Genomic DNA, 24,177 nt, shown 5'->3' on the forward strand with positions numbered 1-24,177 from the left:
GAGCGCGTCTAGTAAGTTAGGCCTCTCACGTACACGTCGCACACCTAAGCTGACAGAGAAGCAGGGAGTCGGTGGCATGAGAGGAAGCCAGAATCACCTTTATTATCAGTAGATGATAACCTCACCATCCAGCCTGCAGAGGGGTCCACCTTGGGATTGTTGAACTTCTAATGTGACCCAGGTGTGCTGTGGTGGCTTTTTGTATCCTTGACCTGCAGACAAGCTCTGAGTTATTTTTCCCTCCAGCCCTTTCTCTCCCAGCCTCTGGCTGAAATCTGCCACGCTGTTGCTCTTATTGTCGCTGCCAGGTGGTTGCTGCCTTTGCCGTTTGTAGACTTTTCATTTTTTCTCTTCTTCCCTTGACTGGAGAACATGGCTTAGGAGTTTTGGCCAAGAGGGCCTGCTGAGACCGCTCTCCTGAGCTGAATTTATTTACCCCTTGTATTTAGGCAGCTCTGGAGATTACCAGAGGAACGGGTGCTGCCTGCAGCCATTGGTTTCCAAAGGGGAGAGAGTGGAGCCCTGTGTAGGCCTGGGTCCCTTTCCCAGACTGCCCCATCAGGGGAAGTCTCCCCCCTTCTTTGGATCAGGACAGAGGCCTGGAGCACCCCACTGTCATTCCCTTCCCCACCAAGAAATCTGAGGACCAGGACTGTCTTTGGTTTTCTGTACACGGGTGTGTCATAGGCAGTGATTTGCTAGAAACACTAGGTATATTCTGTATTGATCTCCGGGAATATAAAGCTGTCATTATGACTCTGTTGGGATTGAAAGTTGGGGATGGTTTGCATGACCACTGTTTTTCAGTCTAAAAAAGGAAAACTAAGATGGTTAGCAAGTTCTTGGAAATTCTGTCAGCAGTGGGCACTAATCAGTGGAAGCTAGGTTGATAAAATATTTCGTCAGAGAAAGCCAACCTGACTCCTCCCAGGAAAATTTCTTCATCCGTGTCTTAGTTTGAGCCAAAAAATACAAACAGCAAAGCCAAAGTGGAATTTTACTTTAACTTTGAGTCCTTCTTTCTAATCATGGTGCCAGTTTTTAGCCAGGCCAAAGTACTTCTTTGCCAATTTCTGCAGCAGTTTTTATAACAAGTTTGTCTGAAGGTGATTGATCAGAATATGAAGTTACAAGTTCAAATATTTCTCTTTTATTTTTTGGAGGGGAGGTGCGGGGAGAGGCATAGACTATTGTTGTATCCTCCTCCTTTTTAGAAATAATCCTTCTTGGCCATTTCATATTGGTCCATAGTTTAATTCATTCCCATGTTGAATCCACAGCATTGGTTGTGCACTTGTTGGTAACCGAGCACTGTGGCAGGTGTCAGGGCTATAGATGCAAAAGGAGTGTGCTGTCTAGAGGGGAAAAACTGTGAAGTACACAGACAATTATAATATTTATTCTATGGGGCACAAGAAGATGCCCTTGGCCCAGCTCATGGGGTGGCATGGGCAGGGCAGGAAGAGCGGTCCAGGAGATGCATGTATGAATGTCATGAGGAATTGGCAGCCAGAAAGATGTAAACACATTAACAGGTACTGTTGCTGCTTTTCTAGAGAGGGAGCTCTTAGAATTGTCCAGCGACAGAAAAGCTCTTCTGTCTTAAAAAAATTCTAGTTCTAAAGTGACCTTGCACTGAGTTAAAAAACAAACAAACAAAAAACCCCCAATAATCAGCAAGTTGGCAGATACATCTTTGCCCTTCCATACTTGTTATATGTTGCAGGTAAACGTGTGCTGCCACATTGAAATCTGTGTAAAGTTACTTAAATTCTCTGAGCATGTGGCATCACCCATTAAATGGGAGTAATGACATTTATCTCACTGGGTTCTTGGGAGGCTTGAATGAAGGTAGCTAGGATAAGGCCTTGTGTATGGCAGGTGCCTGAGAAATGGTAGTTACAGAGGGAAATGAGGAACATATGCAGAACATATGCAGTTCTGTCAACTGCATTGATTCTGTGTTTGTCCTTTCTAATTAGCTTTGGACCAGCAGTAACCACACTCCATCATATTCCTAGAGAAAGCCCAGAGCTTGCGTCATGGGATATTGTTTCTTTTGTTTGATGCTTGTGAAAAACAGGGGTGCAGGCTACAGGACATGGTTGTATTATGGTTTTCCTGGCACTCACTGTCCTCAGGAGCCCTCTAGAGTCCACCCTCCTCCAAGACTGCAGACCTATAGCATTGTGTGTGCAGGACACAGGGATGCTTCTTGCCAGGCTGTGTGGTCTGTGGCGACGGGGAGGACAGGGACCCTGGCTGGTGAATGAGTGAGTGTTGAAATGAGTCGCCTGAGGGGCCCTTGTTCTAAATCTACATGCCCCCGCTCCACCGCCGCCTGCCGCCTCCCCCCTCACCATCCAGCCTGCAGAGGGGGTCCACCTTGGGATTGTTGAACTTCTAATGTGACCCAGGTGTGCTGTGGCGGCTTTTTGTATCCTTGACCTGCAGACAAGCTCTGAGTTATTTTTCCCTCCAGCCCTTTCTCTCCCAGCCTCTGGCTGAAATCTGCCACGCTGTTGCTCTTATTGTCGCTGCCAGGTGGTTGCTGCCTTTGCCGTTTGTAGACTTTTCATTTTTTCTCTTCTTCCCTCCCTTATCCACCCCCCCACCCGCCGCCCCCCATCACCTCTGCCCTTCTCAGCTTGTGCAGGGAGTGGCTTCATCGGACTGTACTCGTATAAGCAGGTATCATCTTCCAAGTTTTGCCATTCCAGGACATTTTTGTCATCGCTTGTAGCCCTGGAGGGCTGATTTTCACTGCTTTCTGCTTCAAGTTCAAAATTATTCTAAATGCTTGAGACTCCTGGAAGTTTGACTCAAACGAAAATAAAAACAAATTGTATCTACACGGGGGCTGATCACAATGCTCACTGCATGGAACTAGCGTTTTTTCAGAAATGAGTTTTAAAACTTTGCTTTCGAGGTCCGTTTCCCAGCCCCACCCTCACTTTCAGTAAAGCTTCATTGCGTTAACTCTCTCCATCTCAGCGAACATACTGAGTCCTTCTTCTCGTCTAGTGAATACTCTTATCTTTGCTTGAAGTCAGTTTTTCTTATCTGATGTTGCCCTAAGCACGCTCTGAAGTCGGGGATCTTTTCCTCCCTAGTCTTTGCCCACTGGCCTCCCTTCTGTCTTGCTGACCGTGTTGAAGCTTTTCCTGCCACACTTGTTTTAAAAGCAAATTGCATATCCATTAGCTTGTGTGAGGAAAGGTGTTAAAAGTGAGAACAATTGATCTATTAGACCAGGGAATAAGAAGAGATGCCAAATGCTACATTTGTAACTTACAAACCCAAGTTTCATTTCTCCAGGGGATGGGTGTTATGGAGGAGATTCCTGCGTTGGGGGGAGGGAGGCCAGTGGTGGCAACGTTCCAGCATTGCCACGCTAAGATTCCATGATTCAGTGTCACCAGGCGAAACCATCTCGTTCTTTAGTTCTTCACTCATTCATTCACTCATCCGGCTTACTCTGCATCTGCCTCCTTTGGGCATGGTTTTTATTCTTGACTTTATCACGCTGACCTGGTCATGAGGAGGGGTCTTCTGACGTGGTCTCATTTGTTTCTCGGCAGCAACTCCTTCCTGTATTAGGGATGCAGAAAAGTAAATGACACTCTGTCCTGTTTACCTTTCCTTTTACTAAGCTTGGTATTCTCTCTCATACTCTTCTCCTTTATGGGATGTTCCTCCCCTCCACCCCCCCCTCTGCCATTTTTAGGTTTCCTTTAGTGCCTTGATTATATGATGAAATGAGCATGTAAAGGGTGGACAGACTTAGTTTACTCAGACTTTTTACAATTTTAATTGTAGATCATCCAAAAGCTTTAGGTTAGTGGTGGTTAATCCTGGCCTCACTTAGGAATCACCTGGAGAGCTCAAAAAAATAGCAGTGATGCCTGGGCCTCACCTAGACTAATTATATCAGTAGTTTCTAGGGGGGATGGCCAGGCATCCGAGTGCTTTAAAAAGTTCCAGGTGGACTTCCCTGGTGGTGCAGTGGTTAAGAATCCACCTGCCAACGCAGAGGACACGGGTTCGAGGCCTTGTCTGGGGAGATCCCACATGCCGTGGAGCAACTAAGCCACAACTACTGAGCCCGCATACCACAACTACTGAAGCCTGCGTGCCTGGAGCCCGTGCTCCGCAACAAGAGAAGCCACTGCAGTGAGAAGCCCGCGCACCGCAACGAAGAGTAGCCCCCGCTCACCGCAACTAGAGAAAGCCCTCACATAGCAATGAACACCCAACACAGCCAAAAATAAATAAAATAAAGTAAATTAAAAAAAAAAACTTAAAAAAAAAAAAAAAAGTTCCCAGGTGATTCCAGTGACAGCCAAGGTTGAAAAATCAAGGTTTTAGGTTTAAACTAAAGGGGAAGTTGTGCAATTTCACTCTTCCTTTTTCGGATTCATTTTCTAGTTTAGATTTTAAACAAGTATACAGTGTCACACTTATTAGCACATGTGTCTTCAAAAGAGGGTGGTGTGATTGGGTGGTAACCACAGACTGGACATGTAAACTTTCATATAGTTTGGAAGGGTTTGCTGCCAGATGGGTAAGGGATAGGGCGAGAGAGTCTGGATGGATACCTACATATCTGTCATGGTTTCTAGAAAAATAAAGCCAGAAATGCTTTGTTTCTGGTATCAGGTCACTTTCTCATGGCCAGTACAGCAGTAACGTGTGTTTGCCTAGTGTGTGGCCTTATTTTGTGTACATTCAGTTCTTTTAATCCATGTGTTAACCCTGGGAAGTAGTTATTTTTTGTCCATTTTTCAGATGAAAAATAGACTCAGAAATACTAAGTAACTTGCTAGTAGCCACACATCTGGTAATTGGCAGGGCTGGGAGTTGGACCCACCCTGTTGGAGATGGCTTAGCTCTGCGTCTCCCCTGATTTCCTAGTGACCAGGGGAGGTCGTGGGAGAGGCAGTTGGCTGTAGTCAAAAGCAGAGTGTGACCACAGCTGGGAGCTGCCCAGGATCATGTGAGGCTTAAAAGTGCTGTCCCCACTCTAGAGAAGGGACAGCTTCCCCACTCTAGAGAAGGGACAGGGTGGATGAAAACTAATTCTTTATTACCGTAAAACAACCTATCTCATCTCAGAGACATTTGGCATCTTTAGAAAATTAATACTATAGGCACTTCCCTGGTGTCGCAGTGGTTAAGAATCCGCCTGCCAATGCAGGGGACATGAGTTTGAGCCCTGGTCTGGGAAGATCCCACATGCCACGAAGCAACTAAGCCTGTGCGCCACAACTACTGAGCCTGAGCTCTAGAGCCCGTGAGCCACAACTACTGAGCCTGCGCTCTAGAGCCCGTGAGCCACAACTACTGAGCCGATGCACCACAACTAGTGAAGCCTGCGTGCCTAGAGCCCGTGCTCCGCAGCAAGAGACGCCACCGCAGTGAGAGGCCTGCGCACCACAACGAAGAGTAGCCTCCGCTCGCCGCAACTAGAGAAAGCCTGCTTGCAGCAACGAAGACCCAACACAGCCAAAAATAAATAAATAAAATAAATTAATAAGTTTAAAAGAAAAAAGAAAATTAGTGCTATAATCCATCTTACCAATAACTGTTTATTATCAGTGACAACAAAAGCCACTGACTTTTTTTTTTTTTTTTTGGAATTGAAAAGAGATGTTGCAAATAGCTGGTACACACTGCTTGAGAGAAATGAATACATTGTACAGGATGACCTGCCTTGACCTCTGCAGCAGTCAGGAAGAGTTTAGAAGACTGAGTAAAGCATTTACAGACATGGCTTCTGTGGGGACCATCATCTCACTATTAGTTTGGACGTTCCATGTTAAGCACATATGATGCGTTTTGGAGGATCTGTATCTGGGGTTTCCTGTGTGGAGCCCGGCGGCTGTACCTGGAGCAGGGGTGGAGCAAGTTGGCGAGTTATTTAGCCATCTTCCTGCTCCTCAGAGCAGATTTCTTAGGATTTCTGCGACCTGACTATAAATTTCAGGCAATTGCATATTTTGAGTATTTCAGTACTTTTGACACAGGAAATTTAAAAAGAGTTTGGGTAGAAGGTATAAAAAATGCAAAACGATGTGCCCTGTGATAGCAGAAATTAAGTGTGTGATTGTACTGACTCTCTTACACTCTTCTCCTCTCATGTTCACTTAGAAACCTGATGTCTTGACCACCGGAGCCGGTAATCCGATAGGAGACAAACTCAATATTCTTACAGCAGGGCCCCGCGGGCCCCTTCTTGTTCAGGATGTGGTTTTCACTGATGAAATGGCTCACTTTGACCGGGAGAGAATTCCTGAGAGAGTCGTGCATGCCAAAGGAGCAGGTGAGAATTGTGCTCATTTGCTGTAAAAGGGCCGTTTCATAACACCTGGGTTAAAAATTACTTCTCAAAGGATCAGAGCTCCTTTAACAGAAGTGCTAAATCTCCATTCCAGGGGGAAGGGAAAAAATGTCTGTCAATAGAGGAGTCAGTAATTAAATGATGGTTATTTCCCTGGATTGCACATTATATATAAAATATTTTTTACTGAAAATAAAAGTAATCTTCCTTTTAGTCCATTATGAAGTTTAGTGAAGAAGTAAAAATGTGGAGATACCGACACAGACATACTGTAATTACAATTAGATTTAGATGGTGCACTTAACTGGATAAACACTGGAATGAACTGGGCAAAATCGGTGACGGTTGTGTTAGTGTGGTGGGTTTGTGGTGATTTTTCCTTTTTGTTGAAAACTTCTGTAAAACTTTTATCTTGCTTTTATTACAGAAACAAAAGATGGGGGTGGCGTTTAAAAGAAAGCTAAAAACTCAATAGGAAAAACAAAGCTTGATAGAAAGGAAGAAGAAGTTTTGTTTTAGCTGCTTGCTTGGACTCCCAGTTAGGACTTCCCAATTTCTTTATTTGCTCTTCCATCTTCTCCAGCTTTTTTTTTTTTTTTTTGTTTTGTTTTGTTTAGTTTATTTATTTATTTTTGACTGTGTTGGGTCTTCGTTTCTGTGCGAGGGCTTTCTCTAGTTGTGGCAAGTGGGGGCCACTCTTCATCGCGGTGCGCGGGTCTCTCACTTTCGTGGCCTCTCTTGTTGCGGAGCACAGGCTCCAGACGCGCAGGCTCAGTAGTTGTGGCTCACGGGCCCAGTTGCTCCGCGGCATGTGGGATCTTCCCAGACCAGGGCTCGAACCCGTGTCCCCTGCATTGGCAGGCAGATTCTCAACCACTGCGCCACCAGGGAAGCCCTTCTCCAGCTTTTTTTGCGTGTCTTTTCCCTCATGATTTTGATATGCTGTTCAGTTTGTTGTTTGGCTCTGTGGCGACCTTCGTAAGTGCTCAATCCTTCTCTCCCTGGGTTTTCTCCTCCTCTCCACCCTGTTCTTTCTCTCCTAGGTCCTGCCTCTACTTCAGGGGCCTCTCAGGCCCTGTGTCCTTGTGGCAACCTTGACTCGTTCCTTCTGGTCCCACCCATCTCCTCCTCCTCTTTGGCTCCAGCTGTGTAGCACTCAGCTTAGCACTAAGTGACCTAGGACTCTGCATTTTGCTCTCATCATTTTGTGTTTGGTTATCTCCCCTTCTCCCATCATATTGGAAGCTCCCAGAAGGCCAGTGTTAAGCCACCAGTTTCTCTCTCACGCAGATGCCTATTGAGGGCCTGACGGCCTGAGTGACGGTCTTGTGATGAGGATTTCTGTGTCTTTTTCCTTAGGAGCTTTTGGCTACTTTGAGGTCACGCATGACATTACCAGATACTGCAAGGCGAAGGTGTTTGAGCACGTTGGAAAGAGGACGCCCATTGCAGTTCGCTTCTCCACTGTTGGTAAGTTGGTCTGTTTGCATTACTGGTGTTGCTTAACTCAACTGTGTATCTTATCTGGGGCATTTATAACTTAATTTCAAGAGAAAACTTACTAGACAATAGAAAACAAGTACTTCTTCAAATGATAGCAAGGTTTTACAGTAGAAAAAATATTTTAACACATGTAGAAAGTTACTTATAATTCTGTTTGTTGAGGTCTTAGGAAATCATACTTACGCAGAGGCCGCCTCTGCAATTCTGTGACATTTGGAAAGAATTTTTCCTACAAGTGGTTGCATGAAGTGGGAATCTTACTCAGTAGCTATGATAACAGTTGCCCTTTATTGAGAATTAACTCTATGCCATCCACGGTTGGTGCTTTACTGACATTGTTTATAGTCTGTAGATCTACTTTGCAAGGTGGGGTTCCTTCTATTTCAGAGAGAGTAAGTGATTTTTCTCGTGTTACAGAGCTAGTAAGAGTTAGAGCTATCAAACTGCATCTCAGCACACCACAATGCCTGATTAATTCTGTTTCTGCATGAATTTGTGCATTTTAAAATACTGTGAAATGCAAAAGTAAATGAAATTAAGAATAAGAATTTATGTTTTGACTCATTTTCTTAGTATTAACCTCATAATTTTGACACTCACTTATTCTCTTTGTTCACTACCTTAATCTTCATAATTATTCTCTTCCCTTAATTTAAATTTTAATTACCTGTGTGAACAAAGCTATCTTTTTATGTTAAGCGGATAATCTTTTCAGCTGTTGCTACATACACTCTCTCATTTCTCTCAGTTAATTCTTTTGTTTACTTTTTAGTCTGAGTTAGCTGGTGGGTAGTAGAACTAATAACCCAGGCACTTAAATACCTAATTTACTTCTAGAAAATGAATTGGAAAGGATAGATCCCAGTGTTTCTTTATGACTTTAGGCTTCTTGGATGCAAAGTACTCTTGTGGAGGCTTCATTTTTCTCGTTTGAATCTTCTAGCTGGAGAATCGGGCTCAGCTGACACAGTTCGTGACCCTCGAGGGTTTGCAGTGAAATTTTACACAGAGGATGGTAATTGGGATCTTGTTGGAAATAACACCCCCATTTTCTTCATCAGGGATGCCATATTGGTAGGTGATGAAGTATTTTGCACTCTGCAGATATTTGTTGATTTAAATTGATTTCAAATATTCTGTATAGATTGGCATTTGAGGAAAAGCCCTGGGAAAAGCAGAAAGAAGAGAATTTGGATTGGCTAGATTGCCTTTTTAAAATTTTTTTCTGTATTTAATATCTTTTTATAAGGTCAGATAACAACAATTATCATTGGTCTTAGTTTGGCACTTTGGGATTCACTGACATTATGGGAATAGTCCAGTTTTCCTTGCAGAGCTTGGAAGATGCATAAAAAGAGGCAATTTGCCCTAGAAACATGTAGAGGGCAAATTTCATTTTAGGGTTTTGCAGCTTAAAATTCTAGGATTACATTGTTCAAAATTATAATCTGTAAATCTAGCGTTAAGCAATGTATAAGACACCATAATTCCTGTAAACTTAATTTTTGGATTTTTTTCTCTCTTTTTCCATTTAGTTTCCATCCTTTATCCACAGCCAAAAGAGAAACCCTCAAACGCACCTAAAGGATCCGGACATGGTCTGGGACTTCTGGAGCCTGCGTCCTGAGTCTCTACATCAGGTGGGAACACCTCTTTTTTCACTATATCACCTGATATGGAACTGTTAATTATGCCTCATACATTTTTCTCCAGTTTTGCCTATTTTATTGGAATTGGTTTTTGACTTTCTTTTTGGGAGGCTTCCTCAGATTTCTTGATCCTTGAAGAGTTTTATAATGATTGATTTTCTTAATCTTTCCCCATTCATAGACCTTATGTGATTCTAGAATCATTATCAATTGATATTTAGCAATATTAAGGATTAAAGTTTCTAGTAGGAAGTAAAGTTCTTTGTATTAGGGAAATGAGAGGAAAGTAGTACCAAACAAATTTTCTATTAAATTAAAATTTAAATAACAAGTTAGGCTAGTTTTCAGATTTGTTTTAACGTTTCTTTATAGAATTTTGAGCCATGAGGTTAATGATTTGTATATCATCCTGCTTTCAAATTCTTCTGTTTGTCAGTTTTTACAAATGGTAACCCTTCCTGTGGGCACTTGGCTAGTATGTTCCATGTCATTAGGAGATTTTTATGGAAACTTAGGAATGTCTTAAAAATATAAGATGTTTTGATGTAAACTGAAAAATTTTACACTTTACTTTTCTGTTCCTTAGGTTTCCTTCCTGTTCAGTGATCGAGGGATCCCAGATGGTCACAGGCACATGAATGGATATGGATCGCATACTTTCAAACTGGTTGATGCAAATGGAAAGGCTGTTTACTGCAAATTCCATTATAAGGTACATGTTGCCTTTGGGCAGTGTGGTCAAATGCTCCCACCACCCACGTATCCTTACTTCTTCTGAGGATTGGGCAAGAATCAAGGCCTCCCCTACGTTAGCCTTACCTCTCCCCTCAAGGATGACAAGTATTGATCTGGTTGAGTAGGACCATGACTATTTTGTTGACCACAGCTTGAGTGAATAGACTCACGCTGCCCAATTAGAAGAACTATGTGTAGTGTCTCTTTGGTCTCTTCATGTGGCTGGAGGGTAATAGCACCCAGCTACTATCAGCAATCAAGCTTCCTTCTTCTGGACCCTGGGAGCTCTGCCATAAATATTTGGGAAAATGCTCATTTTGTGCTTGCTCTCTGGTTTAATATTTCTGGTGCTGGCAGGTGCACATTTATATTATTTTCTCTCTGGAGAAGGAAGATCTAAGGTTTTAGATCAAAGGTAAAGAGATAGGGCTTCCCTGGTGGTGCAGTGGTTAAGAATCCGCCTGCCAATGCAGGGGACACGGGTTCGAGCCCTGACCCGGGAAGATCCCACATGCCGCGGAGCAACTAAGCCCGTGCGCCACCGCTACTGAGCCTGAGCTCTAGAGCCCACAAGCCACAACTACTGAGCCCACGTGCCACAACTACTGAAGCCTGTGCGCCTAGAGCCCGTGCTCTGCAACAAGAGAAGCCATGACAATGAGAAGCCTGCATGCCCCAACCAAGAGTAGCCCCCGCTCACCGCAACTAGAGAAAACCAGTGCACAGCAACCAAAAATAAATAAATTAAATAAATAAATAAATTTATTAAAATAAAAAAAAAAGAGATAATACAGGTCTCCAAGCTAGGTAAAAGGAAATTCCTACTTGGTTTAGCCTAGAGTTCTTTGTTGGAGTTTAGAGTCAAGTGTTAGCAAACAGTAAAGTGTTATATTGCTTCGCCTTTCCTAGCCCTTAGTACATTGTTCTGAGCATATATAGTTTTGGGGTCCAGGAGGGGATTAAGACAGAATTGGGGCATTTCTATCTGTAATACCAATCTCACTCTCATTTTCAACATCTGATGCTATCTTTCCAAAAACATTTCTCCCAACTTTTTAATTCATCCATCCATTTTTTTTAAAAAAGAACTTTATTTTTTTTATATAAATTTTTTTTCTAATTTATTTTATTTTTGGCTGCGTTGGGTCTTCATTGCTGCGTGTGCTTTCTCTAGCTGCAGCGAGCGGGGGCTACTCTTCGTTGCGGTGTATGGGCTTCTCATCTTAAAAATCCATTTTTAAGGATTTATTGAGGATATATTATGAATAAGACACATAGAAAAATCAGTTACAAATGTCAGAAAACAAAAATTCTGTTTTTTTTCTTTCATAATTGAGATTTTATTGGTTGTTTTGAGGATCAGTACACAGACATTTCAATTTGTACACAGTTCTTAACATATGTACAAAAAAATCTACAAAAATCATGTAGTTGTGATTCTTTTCTAAACAAAATCACAACTACACAGAGTCACTTATTTCAGTGACTTTCCAGCTTAAAATTTGGAGGCAAATTTTCCTTAAGGGAATATCAAGTACCAATATCTTCCAACGTTGATATGCTGTTACATCGTAAGTCCCACTAATTCAGAATTTAATATCATATATACACTACGTACTTGAATTTTCAATTGTTCATAGCATGTTAACAAAGTTACTAGGAAAACTTGACTACCACGACCAAAGATGTTACAGAGTACGTAAAATTCTGACCAGGAGAGCCAAGATCAAGGAGTGGTTTGCTTTAGGAAACAGTTCTACCAAAAACAACATGGGAAGAGACGTAATTTAAAGTGTTCAAGACATTAAATGCACAACTGACTCCAAATTGCCATTTAGTATGCTTTGTATTATAGGATATAAAAGCTATCCCCATTTATGGAATGTTAAGCTGACACCCGAGACAATCAAAGCCTCCCATATTCAATATCCCACTATTTTCTGGTTGTACCAAAAAGTAAACAACCAGCAAATGATTTCACCTCTTAAAAAAAAGCACTTACACTTAAAAAATGGGATGAGGTGGGATTTCCTCCTTCTTAAAACTGTTTCTAGAGCTACTAAAAAACTTGGATTTACAAAATAGTTGATAAAAATATTCCTCTGGATTGTACAAGAAGGGAAACAGGGACCACTGATAGGACCGGGTGTGTGATATTAATCAGACTTGGCTTCTTTCTCTCCTGCTTCATCAGAGGCTGGGCTCTCCTCGTTTTTAGTTTCTCCGTTTTCTGCAGGTAAATCATCTTTAGTCTCTTGGTTAGCCACTTTGGCCTGTTTTCCCTTTGCTTCCCTTTTGCTTCCTTTCCCTCTTCACTTTTTGTCTGAAGATTTATCCTTTCCTGCTGGCTTTTTGGGCTTCATTTCCACTTTTGCAGGAGCGGGTTTAGCTGACAACCTTGCAGATCTCCTCTTGGGCTCCTCACTCCCCGACGCCTCTGCAGAGCTGACCTTCCTCTTGGGCATCGTGGTGGCAGTGGGGGGTTGGAGGGGTGTGCTGGGCTGCTTGGCCGCTGCTTCCCTCCCGCCCCAAATTTCTGTTTTTTTCATGTGCTTTCCTACAATCAGATCAGATCAGTTACTTTTGGGGAAGTTTTTGAGAATCTTTTAATTAACTGAGGTGTTTTAAAGGGTTCTCTTAGTATGATCTTGGCATTGGTTAGAATAAGTAATATTGCCAGAGAACTCTAGAAGGTTATTAAAAGTCCTCTGGTTGCCTAAGAACTTGTTTCCAAATACTTCTGCTAAAATAAGCAGAGACAGAAGTGGACTCATGACAAATATAGGCTCCCTCTTAAAGATATCCCAAAGACCTATTTTCTTCTGTCCTGTTTTAATTGTTATCTGAACAACTTATGTGGGTATATCAGACAGGAAAACTGTCACCCATCTTTATACTTATGACTTGGATCTATAATCTTTGGCAAGGAACAGTTGCAGGAAAGAGCTGACCCATTGGTTTGTAATTGCCAAAAGCAGCAGCATAGTGTCACTTAGAGCAGAACTAAATGATTGTATCTCAGACAGCTAGCATGTTGTGGCTTTGTAGTTAGAACAATCTGAACTCAAATCTTCCCTCTTCTAGATAACTGTGACTTGGCATATTATTAAAAGTTCTCTGAGCTCCAGTTCTGTCACAGTAAAATTGGGTAATAGTCCCAGCTGTCAATGGTCCTGGAAAGATTGGATTGCTTATGGGTCTGTTCAGCAGAGGGCTCTGAGGTAGCATGAGATCTACGTAGATTCATCAATCTGGATTATTCTGACCTAAGATTATTCTTTTCTAAACCCAGGGGATTCAGTTAAAATCAGAAAGGTATTGAAATATTATTGCACAATTTACCGTATTAGCTGGGTGATCTGCAGATGGTGACTTCCATTTTCTAATCCTGAAGATCTAATAGTAAGAAGAGTTTAAACCTTCCCACTGGCTAGAGAGAGTTGGGATTTCTGTGGTAGAAATAGACCAGCCTTCCAGAGTTGACTTGCTAAAGAAATATTTCCATGGTGCCTGACTTGTTGGGGATCTTTCAGAATAAGACACCGGTGGGAACTCTATTGAAGAGCAGGATGGGATGATAATAGGAGCACTTGTGAAAGTGACTTAACTTCTTTGGGTCTTAATGGCTTGTTTAGAAAGTCAGAATACTAATTTTGGTTGCTCATAGTCAGAGAACTGCTTTAGAGTGGCTGTACTGAAATTCTTTTCAGCTCTATAAACTGTGATTCTGTGATTTCTTAAAAAAAAGAAAAAGAAAGACAGTTGGGGTGGAGGGATACTAGCTCAGCACAATCTCAGTAACTGACTTGAGCTATTATAAAACAGGGAATTTAAAAAATTACTTCATGCAAAAAAAAAGGGGAAGTCCTTTAATTTCATTAATCATTTGCTTATTTTTAAAATATATTTTGGACTTCCCTGGTGGCGCAGTGGTTAAGAATCCGCCTGCCAGTGCAGGGGACACAGGTTCGATCCCTGGTCCGGGAAGATCCCACATGCCGCAGAGCAACTAAGCCCGTGCGCCACAACTACTGAGCCTGTGCTCTAGAGCCCATGAGCCACAACTACTGAGCCTGTGCATTAGAGCCCACACGCCACAACTGCTGAGCCCACGTGCCACAACTATTGAAGCCCACGTGCCCTAGAGCCTTTGAGCCACAACTACTGAGCCCACGTGTTGCAACTACTGAAGCCCGGGCACCTAAAGCCTATGCTCCGCAACAAGAGAAGCCACCGCAGCGAGAAGCCTGCGCACCGCAACAAAGAGTAGCCCCTGCTTGATGCAACTAGAGAAAGCCTGTGTGCAGCAACGAAGACCCGACAGAGCCAAAAAAAAAAAGAAAATTATATTTTGATTTTTTTTTCTGATCTGAAAATAGCATGAGTATAAAAATTCAAATAATACCCACTCTGGAAAACAGTTTTGAAATTCCTCAAGAATTTAAACATAGAATTACCATATGACCCAACAATTCCATTTTAAGATATGTCCTCAAAGAAATCCACTGAATTGGACACTTTAAAATGGTTAAAAGATAAATTTGATGTTATGTATATTTTATAGCAAAAATTGTTTTAGCTTGTCTGAAGACAGTAATGTAGCATTCTCTATGAGTGAAAAATTGAAAATAAACTATGTGTCAACAATTTTAAAAATTCAAATAATATAGAATACATAAAGGGAAAGAAAGACTAATTTTAAATATAAAATGTGTAGACAGATTCCCTGAACATTGAAAAGAATCAGGATAATCAAGTAGAATTTCTTACTGATAAATTCATACTTGTATCAGATTTGAACAGTAGGATTACTGTTAGAAGGAAAATCCAGTCTTTTGTTAGTGTTACTCATAATCCTTCAGTGAATTATTGATTAAAGTTCGATAACTTTGCCAATAAGTTTCAGTTTGAGCTTCTTTCTTTCATTCTGTAGACTGACCAGGGCATCAAAAACCTTTCTGTTGAAGATGCAGCAAGACTTGCCCATGAAGATCCTGACTATGGCCTCCGGGATCTTTTTAATGCCATTGCCACTGGCAACTACCCCTCCTGGACTTTTTACATCCAGGTCATGACATTTAACCAGGCAGAAACTTTCCCATTTAATCCATTTGATATTACCAAGGTGAGTCAGTTAACAACTAAACTGTTTTCTTTTTTAAGTGTCTTTGCAACTAATTAAAAAAAATTGTAGTCAAGCCTTCGTAAGTTGTATACAAAACACAGTGGTACCACTTAAGAGTTTCCTAGCCTGTGAATGAGAGCTCACCAGCATTCCCCTTCCAGTTCCTGTTTGATGAGTTTACTAAGTTCATCTGGGTGGCCTGATATATTGTTATTAGCAGGGAACAAATTTTGATGAGCTGATGTACTTTTGCCCAGGGAAAGACTCAATGTTTACTGTTTACTGTTGTGAAAGATTCAACCAATGCACTCACCTTAAGTTCTTATCATTTTATTGGATTCAAAAATGTTATTTTCACTTATCATCATTGGCTTCATTGTATTTGAAAGCTGATATTTTTATGTGTACTTTAATTTCCTTCTGTTGGTTGTCTGGTAATTGTGAATATGGCATTATTTTTAGGTTTGGCCTCACAATGACTACCCTCTTATCCCAGTTGGTAAACTGGTCTTAAACCGGAATCCAGTTAATTACTTTGCTGAGGTTGAACAGTTGGCTTTTGACCCAAGCAACATGCCGCCCGGCATTGAGCCCAGCCCTGACAAAATGCTTCAGGTAAACCTGGTGGATTGAGAGTTCTGAGGCAGGAATGTGTGCACACATGCACACGTGCGCACACAGAGTGTAATTTGGCATGACCTTTATATGAAGAATTAACTAGAACATCACTTAAACTTTTGTCTGGGTCCTTAGTTCCTGTGGGACTGACTGAAACATCCTTAAATGAGCATTACAGTGTAAAACAAATTTCATTGTAGGTCCCTCAATATGGTAAGACTTTGACATTTAGGCTCTTAATTTAAAAGAAGTTATAGTAGAAATACCTTAGGTATTTGTGGGGTAAAATATTCTTTTTCAATCTGTAATCAATGGGATGGAGGAATATCACTAATTGATTATAACACTTGGTCAGCATAACTTTATTCATTTCCTCTTCTATGGTGATGCTTGAATTTTGCCACATGTAGAAAGAGACCCAGAGATGATTTTTACAAACTCAATTTATGTTTCCATTGATTAAAGGCAGTGGGTTAATTTAACCATTTGTTTTGGTAATGTTCCTAGGCATTCAGTATTTTTTCACCAGTCAACCAGTATGCTTTTTCAAGAGTACAAAGAGAGAAAAACTCTTATTTGGATCTGAAATTAATAGGAAAATAACTGGCTTAATAATTATTGAGTAAATCAATCTTTCATGTTCTTGGACCATGACCATGATACAAAGTTTAAAGTTTATACCCTAGATCAGAACACAGTGACTGACAGCTGTTTCTTATGTAAGTGTCTGATTCCAGTTCAGGTGTCACTCTCCATGGAAGCAAGCTAAGTTTCCTTTGCTTTTTAAATAATAACTTTTTGCTTTGACATTGGGAACATTTGAACCTTTTATAGAAAGTAAGTTTATATTAGTTTTTAGTTTACTATAAATTGAATACCTATCTATTGATAGACTGTCCTGGCTACTAAAATAGGAGGCCGTACAGCAGGGAAGGACTGTTGCACTTATTTAGCCATTTGGTGACCAGTGAGGAATTGTCCAAGATTTTTTTGAGTAGGAGTGTAATAGAATCTGCATGGGACCTTAGGAGGAGTCTTTCGGCAGGAACATGTAGGATGTCGTTGGAGGAGGGATTGGAAGTGGAGAGCCGGTTCGGAGGGCTTGGAAAATTACCCTGATGAGAGTAGTTGTACAGTAACGACTAGTGTTCTCAGTTGCCTTTCAACAAGGTCAGATTATTAACTTTTAAAACTTTGGGATCCAAAGTGTAAGCCAGACCATGGTGAAAAGCAGGCAGTAGTATAACGCAAGTCACAGATACTGTCCCCTGAGTACCCTGTGATGCAGGTGCAGCCTTTCTTCACTCCCACACTCTGCAGTTTACTGGGAGAGGAGAAGTTGGCCTGACTGATTGAGTGGGAGAGCTTTGCTCTGCTTTCTCAGCCCGGCCCAGCAAGGAGCTTGGGCGCAGGGCCTTGGGTAAGGCCTCCATTCAAGTTGGGGTCAGGGTATGGCCTTGCTGTGCCCATTTCGCACCCTTAACTTTGAAGGTCTCCACCTGCAGGTGGGGTAGTGATGCGTTATAAACCTAAGGTGACACAAGACCAAAATTACATGATGAGGCTATATCCAGGAGCTGCTCTTGGCTCAACTGTATCTTCTGTCCTGTTGGTAAAGTTAGAGCACAACTTAGTCTGTTTTGGGTAAAAGGAGGCAACCAGCTTCCAAAGTGTAGGTTGTCTTGGGCACGGCTGCATGACCAGTCATCTGAATATTACCTTAGGGGCTATCTGAAATGATTATGGGAGGCAGGGTCGCTCAGCCCAGAGCAAATTATCGACAGAATGGCGAGACTGGATTGAGCACGTTGGCCTCAGTGATTTGGTACAAGATAATCACATCAGTTGTCCTGTTCAACTTGGTTTGTATTTTGGCCCATAGAATCAGGGACATAAGAATACTCGTTCAGATTCAAGGCCAATAATGAAGGCAATGAAAGAAAACTACTACTACTCTCTCTGCTTATGTAGTAGGGCTTTGCATAATGGGAATATTTAAATAATTGGATACTAAGATTGACGCGGAGTTAATCATAAAGCTTTTTGTTTCAACAGTAACTGAAAGAAATTACAAAACCTCCTGCCTTGGTAAATATGTGTGAGGCAAAACCTCCTGCCTTGGTAAATATGTAATTTAATCTTTGCTTCAGGACCTTGTGGCAATGTAGGGCCATTGTTTTGCACTGTGACTTTCTTTGTGTAGTATTTTGTTTATATCTAGGAAGTCTCAGAGCTCACGGTGTATCTGACATAAACCAGAATGCAACATGGGAGGTGCTTTTTGGGAATAATTTCCCGTACAGTTGGTTTTGTAGAAATCTTCTTTTTGTTAAGAGCAAATGGTTGACCCCTCCCCTAGAGTGAGAGAGTGGGGAAGAGTGGAATTAGTTCATGATTCCAGTTAGTTGGGTTCTAGCAAATTTATTTCACAATGTAATGTGTCCTTGGGAATAGGAAATAATTCAAGCCTGGGCACTAACTTGTTACTTGAGGAAAAAAGGAGTTATGACCTAGAACAGATGAGAAGATTTGTGGCTGTTTGGCCCCAAAGGGTGGAAGACTAAGGACTGTTCAGTTAGGGAGAACTCATTTCATGAGAGAGAAGAGACTTTGCTCTTTACTGGGGGGACAGGCAGGGCTTTGTGATGCTTTGTGCTTGAAACTTTACAGTGAAGTTCACGGGCCTCTCCTCTCTCGTATGTTACTGCGCACCGTCAACGTCTGTTTCATTTATAACTGCAGGGCCGCCTTTTTGCCTATCCTGACACTCACCGCCACCGCCTGGGACCCAACTATCTTCAGATACCTGTGAACTGTCCCTTCCGAGCTCGAGTGGCCAGCTACCAACGTGACGGCCCCATGTGCGTGCTGGACAATCAGGGTAGGCCTGGGGCCGTGGCTCACCCCGCGGGTGCGGAGGGCACTGCTGGGCAGGGCATGGGAGGCCCCGCCAGCCCAGAGGTCGTCAGGCTGCCCCGGGCACCTGCTGCTCTGTGGAGGCCCCGCAGCCGCTCCTGCCAACCACCTATTTGTTGCCCAGCAATGAAGGTTTAAACTGCCTGAGGACTCTCCATACTTTCATCTATTTTATATATTTTATTGAGAGTTCCCACCTCAGATTTTACTTGCTGTCCATCTGACTGTGAAAGGCAGGGAGAAAGGTTTTTCCACACTGGCTGTTGTAGGGTATCATCCAACTTAGGGAGCAGGTTTGTTTTTTTTTTAACATCTTTATTGGAGTATAATTGCTTTACAATGGTGTGTTAGTTTCTGCTTTATAACAAAGTGAATCAGCTATACATATACTTATGCTCCCATATCTCTTCCCTCTTGCGTCTCCCTCCCTCCCACCCTCTCTATCCCACCCCTCTAGGTGGTCACGAAGCACCAAGCTGATCTCCCTGTGCTATGCGGCTGCTTCCCACTAGCTATCTATTTTACTTTTGGTAGTGTATATATGTCCATGCCACTCTCTCGGGAGCAGGTTTTAAAGACTCCTCACAAAGTGGACGATTCCTGAAATCACTCTTAAGTCACCAGGACTTAGCCTCTTGGAAATGCAAAAGCCAAGAGTTCATGCCTTTTGTTTCTCCTCGCCTTTTGCTTGGGCCATGGAGGAACGTGGTGGGCAAGGGAGGTTAGAATGGGGAGACGGGGTAAATCAAGGGATTCTCCTCCATCTTTTGTTGATTCAGGTAAGCTGGTGAGATGAGACTCCACTGCATTTTGGTTTTTGGAGCTCATTTACCAAATTTATGATTTTTTTTTTTTCTTTGAGCTACTCTTTTTGCTGCCATGTTCCAACAGCCTCTTCTGATTACTTATTCTAATTAGAGAATGTGTGATTAATATTTTTTTCCTTTTAATATTCAACAATTTAATATAGATCTTAGTTTTCTTTTTTTTATTTTCCTGTTTAGGGCACATGATCCCTTCAGAAATTTTACTGGTGATTTATATTTATAGCCATAGATGTCTATATTCAAACAAAGTTTATTTTTCTATGCTAAAAATAATACATGTACCTTAAAGGAAATTTGGAAAATATAAGGGAAAGAAGAGAAGAAAGAAGTAAAACCCATATATAGTCACAATATCCAAAGGCCAGAACTGTTGCATTTTGCTGTATTTCTTTCCAGTCTTTTCTGTGAATACTTGTTATACATTTAAGATTAGTTTGTACATATAATTTTGTGCCTTGCATTTTGTTACCATTATCATTAAGCCTTTTCCAAGTATTGAACAAGTTTACATGCTCACTGAATGATTGTACTGGGTGGTTGCCATATTTCTGCTCTTTGAGGTTTACAAAGGTATGGAGCGTGTTATTGCCCAAAGTAACTGATACTTCTGTGTCTGTCTTCTGCGTTTTTATTCTAAAGTGGTTTTTTTTCATTAATCTCCCTCGGTCCTTTCATTATTGAGACTGGCTGTATCAGAGCAGTTTATGTATATTTTGGAACATCATTAATAAGTAAATGCTTTGTGTTTACCATTCTTGTTTACTGTTATAGTGGCATACGTATGAAAAAAACTACTTTGACACACCTTTTGCCTAATTATAAAAGTAGAACATTTGGGCTGTGCCCTTGCAGTTTGATGAAAGAGCTTAATTGTTCCCAGTAGTCAATGACTTGAAGACAGCTGCGACTTTGAGTAAAGGCAGAGATAATTTGGAAATCAAATTTTAAAATTACTCAATTGGCACATTTCAAAGAGCTAATTCTTAGTGCAGAAAACCACTGTGATGGCTCGTTATTGGAGCACTTTGCTTTTCACATGGACGTGGCTGAGCTGGAATGGATTTCTTAGGTTGATAACTGGGGTCCATGGTAGTAGGGCGCCCCCTCTCTTCCTACATGCATTTGGCTCCTTCGTCAATGTGATGTACAGGCATCTCCTGCTTATCCGCCCAGAATAATCTATTCTGGCAGTGAGCTGGGTAAAATTCTAATCCTGACTGGTTGGTTCAAACCACTTACTATGCTTCCAGGCCATCCTTTCTGTTTAGGCAGCACATACTCAGATAATGCAAGCTTCTGCTAACATCAGCCAAAGCAGAGTATAGTTGGGAAAATAAACATGCCAAAAGGAAAAAAAAAGCCTCATAACTTATTCCAGAAATCTTAATAAATGTTTTAATCACATTTGTCATTATTTTTCCTAAGTCCAGATGAATGAGTGCTGACATACTAGAAATATCAAATTTTAGAAAAATACATTAAAATTTTATCTGTAGAGAGAAGTGAAAGTGAAACTAGAACTGAATAGAGTCTTAGTCAATGGGAAGGATAGATATCCCGAGAATCTTAAAACACCATTAAGAAATAAATAGTGAAGTAGAATCCTGTGATAGGAATGTAGTATGTGCTGGAACGGAGAAGACAAAAATCCCAGATCCCGGATCCACCACTGACCACCACCTCACCCTGCAGCACTCAGTGAGCATCTCAGGGCTCGGTTCATTTGTCTGGCGATTGAAGGAGCAGAGCTGGAGCAGAGCTAGAACTTGGAGTTGCTCCCAAGAATTCTGTGATTCTGTTTTTGAACTGAGCCCAAGCCCCAATGAAACCCTCCAATCTGAAATATGTCTTTGAGTCTCATCTTCTGTGGGGGCCAAACCAAGCTCATATAAATATATTCGTGCCAGAAGGCATCAGGAGATTGTAGAGATGCGGCCGTCTGAAGTGTTCAGAGGGAATTTGAGATCTCTTCATTAAGACGCAGAGTGAGACAGCCACGCAAGCGTTTGGTGGATGGCATATTCTCTAAGAATCCAAGTACTGCCTGTAGCTAAATATGGGGTGTTAAAAATCATATGTGCATGGCATGTATATGTGTGTGTATACACGTATGTATAAATATAATTGTCACTTGAATTGATTTCTTATTTTGTTGACTGTTTGTAGACTTCCTTCATTTCTCATCTCCCCAAGTGAATCTGTGTGGTTTTCTGTTAAAGGTGGAGCTCCAAATTATTACCCCAACAGCTTTGGGGCTCCGGAGCAGCAGCCTTCTGCCCTGGAACATACGACCCACTGTTCTGGGGATGTGCAGCGCTTCAACAGTGCCAGCGATGATAATGTCACTCAGGTAATGGCTCCTTCGTCTGCTGTGCGAGTTGCTTGCTTATTCTCCTTGTCAATGTCTGCGTATATTCCCCCTTTTAAAGTGTCTAATATGTCTTACACTGAATTCAGGGACAACATCTCTATTCATAAATCAGTGCCTGTATTAAATGGAGTCGAAGAGTTGTGTTACTATGCCCTTTTAGTACAAGGTACGGAGACTCATTTCAGTTCCTCCAAATTTTATTGACGGGATATAAGTGGAAGCCATTGGGGAAGCCAGTGATCTCGTGGAAATCTAAGAAATGGGCAAGTAAAGCTTAAGTACAGCTGAATCTAAGAATCTGAGAAGGACAGTCCAGATTTAAGGGACTAGAACTGGATTCAAAATAGCACTGGGAGTCCCGGTAGCAAAGGTGTGGGTGTTTCCACTGTAGGGCACCCCATTCATGTGACTCGGCTACTCTCCATCTGTCTGCTGCTGCTGTCCATTACCAATTACTCATTCTTACCATGTCCTTCCCTATTTTTCTCCTCTTTGCCTCACAGCTTGTGTGTGTGTGTGTTTTAAATTAATTAATTAATTAATTTATTTTTGGCTGTGTTGGGTCTTCGTTTCTGTGCGAGGGCTTCCTCTAGTGTGGCAAGCGGGGGCCACTCTTCATCACGGTGCGCGGGCCTCTCACTGTCGTGGCCTCTCTTGTTGCGGAGCACAGGCTCCAGTCGCGCAGGCTCAGTAATTGTGGCTCACGGACTCAGTTGCTCCGCGGCATGTGGGATCCTCCCAGACCAGGGCTTGAACCCGTGTCTCCTGCATTGGCAGGCAGATTCTCAACCACTGTGCCACCAGGGAAGCCCATAGCTTGTGTTTTAACATTGCTGTGGTTTTGCTGTGACCATGGCCTAACTCTTCTTCTTTATGGCTTCTTTCTCCATGTATTACTTTTTTTTTTTTTTTTTGGCCCTTTTTTACTCCTTCTCTCAATACTTCTACAGTCAGATTCTGGAGAGAGGAAATTGGATTGAATGGACTAATGTTTTCGCTGTGGGTTGCATCATTGGCCTTTGACCAGCCTCTAGTTAACTACCCCGGGTCAAGTGCCCACCCTCTTTCTAATCACCTGTGGCTGCCTGGGGGCTGGTCTTTTCGTAGATGCCATGGAAGAGGCCCTTTGACTCTGAAGAGCGGCCACCTCATTAATGTGCCCAGTGCAACTTATACCACACGTAAGAAAAGGATAAAGTTAAAAAGTATAGTTGTCTTAGATCTCTGCTTGGGTAGTTGGTGTTAAACAGTATTTAAATTAGAATGGGACCTATTCTAGCTTTTCAATTTGTAAATGTGTGTTCCCAGTAAAATATACTTAAATACATAAATTAATTCACTGCGAAGATACCATTATTTGAAAGGCACTTATGTGTATACATGTATATAAAAAAGAAATTACTTTATTGTACCTTATAAACCATATTTTAGATGAAATTAAATGTCTCCTGAAAGCCTTTTATAGTAACTGCCTTATTCTTGGTGATGTAGGTTACCAAGTATCAATATATTACAATACAGTTCCTGCTTCTCATAAAATTTTACCTACCTGAAGTCTATTCCAATGTTAGACTAGCTAATACAACCTCTGTAGAAATTAATTTAGATAATGAGGCTGTTGCTCACACATTAAAATTTACTATATGATCATTCTTATTTTGAGAGATTTTCTTATCACTATATAGAACTCAAGTTTTTAAGCAGCCATGATACTGCTTGTAGCTTCATAGCATAATCCTGTAACTGTAAGAGTCACATGGACTATAAATAAGAAGATCCAGGTTTATACTTTTAAAAATGATTCACTTGGACTTATGCTTCTGGCTTATGACAGATAAGCTTGCATCAGACCTATCCTCTCATGGAGAACATTGCAAAGCTAGATAAAATACAAAAAGGCTGTGGAGAGCTATAAAAGCAGCAAGAATTTGAGGGGCCAAGATTTTGAACAGAAAAGAAGTGCAGAGATATGAGCTTGATATTTGTTCTTCTTTTCTCATGAGGCATTTATTACTTTGTAAGTATTGGCCAAGATGCTGAGCTGAGTTTACAGCGTTTTCATGGGTCTGGAGGGAATAAAAATTGGAGTTCAG

General features: G+C 41.6%; 1 protein-coding gene and 1 pseudogene across 2 annotated transcripts in view; one reads left to right on the plus strand and one right to left on the minus strand.

Annotated features, from left to right (window-relative positions):
- The window catches only part of CAT (catalase), a 40,337-nt gene that overhangs the window by 10,391 nt on the left and 5,769 nt on the right, over positions 1–24,177 (plus strand). The window contains exons 2-10 of one of the 2 annotated variants that reach the window (XM_036862112.1): positions 6,151–6,322; positions 7,700–7,810; positions 8,787–8,917; positions 9,379–9,483; positions 10,079–10,204; positions 15,161–15,352; positions 15,815–15,967; positions 18,713–18,851; positions 21,933–22,063. In XM_036862112.1, coding sequence (XP_036718007.1) covers positions 6,151–6,322; positions 7,700–7,810; positions 8,787–8,917; positions 9,379–9,483; positions 10,079–10,204; positions 15,161–15,352; positions 15,815–15,967; positions 18,713–18,851; positions 21,933–22,063 — 1,260 coding nt within the window. The remainder of the gene's footprint in view (positions 1–6,150; positions 6,323–7,699; positions 7,811–8,786; positions 8,918–9,378; positions 9,484–10,078; positions 10,205–15,160; positions 15,353–15,814; positions 15,968–18,712; positions 18,852–21,932; positions 22,064–24,177) is intronic. The other variant, XM_036862113.1, reaches the window with a different exon arrangement.
- LOC118899998 lies at positions 11,851–14,063 on the minus strand (annotated as a pseudogene).

This window comes from Balaenoptera musculus, chromosome 8 (assembly GCF_009873245.2).
Source record: "Balaenoptera musculus isolate JJ_BM4_2016_0621 chromosome 8, mBalMus1.pri.v3, whole genome shotgun sequence".
NCBI classification, from domain to species: domain Eukaryota; kingdom Metazoa; phylum Chordata; class Mammalia; order Artiodactyla; family Balaenopteridae; genus Balaenoptera; species Balaenoptera musculus.